Raw genomic sequence first — 5,440 nt, 5'->3', positions numbered from 1 at the left:
GAAATGTTCAGTGCAGAAGCGGCTGTTGGAGTTTATCCGAAGCTTTCCATGAGCGTGGCTCTTCACAAAATCTATCCACTTATTTTTCCTTTCATTATCAATACTAGGGAATTTAAATGGCGCTGCAGCGCAGCTGGAGTTCTTGCATCCAGGGAAGATGCAGTTGCGGGTGGTGGGAGACATCCTGAAGCTAGCTAGCTAGCTGATGTAGGCTACAATAACAGTACAGCAGGAGGAGCCATTCAGTGATCTGACGTAGATAGGGCGAAATGACGTAGATCGGGCATTTTTTGGCTCCGCCCATTAGAACCTGATCTGAAAACGGAAGAGAAACTGTTCTTCGGTTTAACTCCACATTTCAGTGTGACAAACTGAACCTGCTGGCCAATGTTATACCAGTAATATTTGTTTTATTTCTACAATAGCATTCTTGTGTCAGTTGTAATCTAAGTCATTGTAATGGAATATGACTTATAAAGTAGGGGTGGGGAAAAAACGTATTCACGATTCAGTCTTTTTGAGACTTGGGCTACATCGATTCACAAATGTAAAAAATAGATTTTTTTTTTTTGTAATGTTTTTTTTCTTAATTTTTTTTCTCATAAAAATCTTTTTTTTGATTAAAAATCGATTCGTGACCCCGAGAATTCACTCGAATCGTGAGGCACCAAAAGATTCCCACCTCAAGTCTCTCAGTTCATAGCGGGTGAACACCGGCCGCAGTTAACATAGCCTAGCTAGCTGGCTACGATTTTAGTACAGTAATATCAAAGATCCTTGCTCCTTCTCAACTCTATGGTAATATTCTATTCACAAAATACAACCAATAGTGCGGTAATGTTAAATCTTACTTGTGAAAAGTAATCCCCGAGCCTTGTTTGCGATTGTCCGCCGATTTGAGCAGGAATGTACTGCACAGTGCTCTGGCATCTTATTTCTTCTGCTGCTACGCAACTAGGAGTATGACCGGTTCAAGATGGCGGCCGCATTTCTTGTGCCCAGCAGCCAATGCGGCGTCTACTCTTTATTATGTCTATGAACGTAGGTTCCTTGTCTCCTCTTGCAAGCACGTTCAGAACAGAGCCAATGGCTTTCGTTCAGAAGACACGTCAGCCAATCCCCTTGCTTTCACCAATGAACTCGAGGAAGTAGAGGTTGTAAATAACTGGTTGCACGGATCCGCAGCTCAGCTACCGATAATGTTCTGCATGTTGTCAGTTTTCATCGACTTTTTAGCTGCCCATCATTATCTTCTCACTGACATTTATAACCAGTAGAGCTAGTTGTAATGTTTTGAAAGATGTGTCTTTTTGTCGGGGTAGCCTACATACTAACTGTAACTAACTAACTTGTAGCTAGCTAGCTTCCGCCATAACAAGCTAACTGTGCAGGCTGTGTGTGAACAGTCTACAACAAGTAAGAGTTGACATTCACAACTACAAAGTAATTAAATGGAATCGACAGAAAGGGCTTGTTGTATTGTTACAGTATCCGCGTCTTTCTCTGATCAGAAGCCTCTGAGCTGTAGTGGTGTCATTCTGAACCCACAGGCAGGAATCGTTCTCTGTAGTGGTCTGTTGTTCTCTCGATTTATGAATACCAAAGCATCTGTCTCCTCAGACCTCAGATTTCTGCCACCCGACATTTTTAATGACAATCTAAAAATATGTTTAAACTACTCGGAGCAACGAGACCTGGAAACAAACCAGTGCGCTTATGAGGCATGCACGGTGGCCGACAGCCCCTCGTCACACCCGCTTCAGGCCACAGCAGAGCTTCTTTTTCTAATCAACTGTGTGGAGTTCAGAAAAGCTTTTCTCAAAATGTTCAGAGGATCAGATACATGGGGTTTCTACGGTGGCGAGGAGGAGGCAGAGATGGTCAGGGACTCTGAATTCCTGAGCTGGTTTGCTGTGCTGAAGGCACCTGGTTTGAAACCAGGTGTGTCCAAATCAGGACCTATACCCATGGTTAACAGCTCTTCTCTCCGAAAGGGGTGCCCAGTATTGGCGTGCGGCTCTCCATTTGGAGATCTATGCCCTGATCTCTTCATGAGCACCCTGAGCAAGGGCATCATCAGTAACTTGGCTGGGGAGGAGAATGTCATCATCCTTACAGATGCCCGGTGCCTACCTGGCACTGAGGGAGGGGGGCTCTTCATCCGTAACGGAGACCAGGCATACCTTGCTGGCTTAATTGTGTCTCCATTGTGCTGGAAAGCCAGTGAGTTGATTGGACTGACACTGGTGTGCTCTCTCCAACTGATCCTGAAGAACATAATGCGTTGTATGAAGATTCATGATCCTATGGGAGACATCCACCTTCAACAGGAACTCACAGATTTTGAGAGTAGAAGCCAAACTTGGGCCATCCAGAGATATCCCACTGTGGCCTTGGTAGATAGCGGACAGTTTTGGGGCTCCGGGATCCTTGTCAGCCCTCAGTTGGTTCTGACCTGCAGGCATGTTGTCAATGGAAAATCTGTCGTCACCTTGAAATTTGACAGCAATGACAGGTAAACCCGTTGACCTACACTTACTAACCCTTATCAAGTGGCCTGTCCTTTCTTCTTTTGGAACTTTAGTGAAGAAGATGCCTAATCTGCTGGAATAGTTTCCCAAGCTTACTCGTCTTTTTATTTTGCTCCACAGGTACAATGATGTGATGGGAGATGTGCTTTACTCCACCAAGGACTCTTCACCCTATGATGTAGCCATCGTACAACTGAGAGACCCCACCGTCGAGGCAGTGATGCCACGTTTGGCCACATCATTTCAGCTAGGTCATACAGTCACTGAGAAATATAGTAAAGTAGCTGCACAATTATTTGTAAACTTTTAAGCATGTTCTACCATTACTGTTTCAGGAAATGATAATAGTTGGTAACGGAAGGCTACAATATATACTCACTGACAGCTTCTCTGGGCGTACATGTCCGTCCGCCCCCAGGTGAAGATGTTGTGGTGGTGGGTTATGGTGCGCTGGGTCAAAGGTGTGGTGGCCCCTCCTTGACTCGCGGCATTCTCTCCAGGGCCGTGAGCAGGTGTTCCGAGACTATCATGCTGCAAACCACCTGTGCAGTACAGGCAGGAACCAGTGGGGGCGCTGTGGTGCGTGTGAGCTCAGGCGAGCTGCTCGGTAAGGATTGCCTTATTGGATGTATTCCTAATTATTGGTTTATACCACTATACGTATGAATGATACAACAATAACATCTGGAAGTTATGAATGTAACATTCTATTTAGATTTTATTTTCACGAATGATTAATGAAACATTCAAAACAGTAGGGGGCACTCATTGACTGCAGTTTATGTCAGTGCGAGTAAGGACCTGTCATCTTGTGTACATTGGGGGGTGGTTCATTGCTGTAACTGTATTTCAGGTCTGGTATCCAGTAACACCAGGGACTTTGCTGCTAAGGTGACCTACCCACATCTGAACTTCAGCATCCCAGTGACTGTGCTCCAGCCGTTGCTGCGGCGATACGCCCAGACGGGTGATGTTGGCCTGTTCAGGGCCTTAGATGAGACAGAGGAGGGGGTCAGGAGGGTTTGGAGACTACAGGCTCCTCAGAGCAAACTGTGACTGAACGATGTCTAAGAGACACCCTGCCAAGCAAGCAACATTCTCAGTGTTAGGCAATAGCACTTTGCTCAACCTAGATACCAAGTACCTTCATTTCACAGAGAACATTCACAACAGCGAATTAGCACTTCAAATGGTTTGATTATGATAACCTATTATGTTATTCTTATCCAAGTGCCTGTCAAAATTGAACACAGTGTGAAACATGACCCACCAAAACATTATTTTTGAGGGAGAAATTATTTTTGATATGTCTATGTGGTATCCTCAATAAATGAATAAGCAGTTTAGTAATTTTTGTTGAAAGTGTCATAGTGATAAATAATTATTTTTGTTATTGCTACAGGTAAAAAGCAAACAACTGTTTTAAGATTCACACACACATTGTATAAGTTCACTAGGAAGTAGAGGAGCAGAACCATAAAGTTCAGGTAATGTTTCACCCAGATTTTCAAAAGTGGTGGGGAAGTTACGCCCTCTCCTCAGAGATGATTTGGGGAGAAAAAGCAACGTTTCGTGTCATCATTCCTGTGAACAATTCTCTTGTGTTTTTCAGGAAATGGTCAGACACAAATGAATCATATGTTTTTACGGTACTAGCCTTGGAACCCCTGACATTTAAAAAAAGCACATGATCGAAAACAGGTGGTCTTTTTTTGTCTTGTCCCGAGCACTTTGACACCCTATAGTTGAATAGATATCACGCAATAAAAGCCTGAATGATTCATGTTTTTTGTCATATTAAACAGATCTACTGAGAGTACTAGATGTTGTATGACACTACCCAGATAGGGATGCTTGTAGCATTTACTACCTCTGTGATCACTGAGGTATTAGACCGGAGGAACTGTTTTCTCTATGCAACATATTAACATCAAGGAGATGAGCCTCATGTTCCCATGTAGAATTTACACCTAGTAACATTACACATGCCTTGTTTTGTTTTTTTGCAGAACAGAACAACGGGGTAAAATAAGACTCGCTTGACATGTTACAGAGACTGATTGGTCCCTTTGGGTAGCCAGGAGACATACTGTCAGGATCTGCTTTCAGACATCTGGTATTCCTTCTCCCTTCCTCTGCACAGTGGGACTGTCATAAAACCTGGCGTATGGACTATTGTAATAAATTTAACGCCTGGTCCTCCAGGATATTACTGGTTCTGTATTCTATTATCACAGAAATACAGTGTGAGAAAAATGTGAGAAAATATGTATTTCAAAGGATTGGTTACGGCCTCTTTGAATGAGCACAATACATATGGCTTGAGGGGACTGAGAAGCCTATGTGCATACATGATAACATGATGCTTCACTGCTCCTGGAATCACTAGTTTACAGGTTTGAGGGGACAGAAAACTGCCTTTAGGAGCCTGGGAAACGAGCTGTTGCTTTATTCCAATTGTGACATGCAAGATAGAGCCCAGATTGTGTTTCTTACGGCCTCCTAAGAGCCACAGAGGGGGCAGAGTGAGGCAAGGAATTGAGCCGACGACTGAACACAACAACCCTGAAGTCTGATCTACGTAAGATATGGTGCAGAGTAAAGAAGCCCTTTGGACCTGTTGGAATCTACAGAGCAGCATCTTACATTTAGTCATTTAGCAGATCTTCATCTGCAGATGGTGTGGGAGTGCTACAATGCAAACCAACAGGAAACATTCTTACCCTATTTCAATGCAGAATTGAGCAATTATTTATGTGAGTCAGTGATGGAATTACTGCTTTGGAAGCTGGTGAAACCAAGCATTTTCTATCCTTCCACCGACATTCGGTAGAGAGGTCACTAGTGATCAGCCGGAAAAAGAATTGAAGGAGAGGTAGTTTGATAAGACGAGAAAGTAAAGAAAGAAA

The 5,440-nt window shown here is 43.6% G+C and overlaps 1 protein-coding gene across 3 annotated transcripts; it reads left to right on the top strand.

The window, feature by feature from the left end:
* Positions 1 to 1,156: 1,156 nt before the first annotated feature.
* On the top strand, positions 1,157 to 4,229 carry tysnd1 (trypsin like peroxisomal matrix peptidase 1). Of its 3 annotated transcripts, none has more exons than XM_067237105.1 (4): positions 1,157 to 2,515; positions 2,652 to 2,782; positions 2,950 to 3,138; positions 3,385 to 4,229. In XM_067237105.1, exons 1-4 carry the CDS (start codon positions 1,452 to 1,454, stop codon positions 3,585 to 3,587), a joined length of 1,587 nt encoding a protein of 528 aa, XP_067093206.1. In that variant the 5' UTR covers positions 1,157 to 1,451; the 3' UTR covers positions 3,588 to 4,229. The 3 variants fall into 3 exon arrangements, with proteins under 3 accessions (XP_067093206.1, XP_067093204.1, XP_067093205.1); XM_067237103.1 differs by having other exon boundaries at positions 2,917 to 3,138; XM_067237104.1 differs by having other exon boundaries at positions 2,652 to 2,806.
* The last annotated feature ends 1,211 nt before the right edge of the window (positions 4,230 to 5,440 follow it).

The sequence above is a fragment of the Osmerus mordax genome, chromosome 5 (genome assembly GCF_038355195.1).
Source record: "Osmerus mordax isolate fOsmMor3 chromosome 5, fOsmMor3.pri, whole genome shotgun sequence".
NCBI lineage: Eukaryota > Metazoa > Chordata > Actinopteri > Osmeriformes > Osmeridae > Osmerus > Osmerus mordax.
Note: the sequence above shows the minus strand (reverse complement) of the source record. Positions and strands in the feature narration are given on the sequence as shown.

What these genes read in the sequence shown, in the direction of transcription:
- tysnd1 (XM_067237103.1), top strand. Translation starts at nt 1,452, where the DNA reads ATGGAATCGACAGAAAGGGCTTGTTGTATTGTTACAGTATCCGCGTCT. An exon ending in GGCCACATCATTTCAGCTAG is followed by an intron (nt 2,783 to 2,916) that starts GTCATACAGTCA and finishes ACTCACTGACAG; the next exon opens with CTTCTCTGGGCGTACATGTC. An exon ending in GAGCTCAGGCGAGCTGCTCG is followed by an intron (nt 3,139 to 3,384) that starts GTAAGGATTGCC and finishes ACTGTATTTCAG; the next exon opens with GTCTGGTATCCAGTAACACC.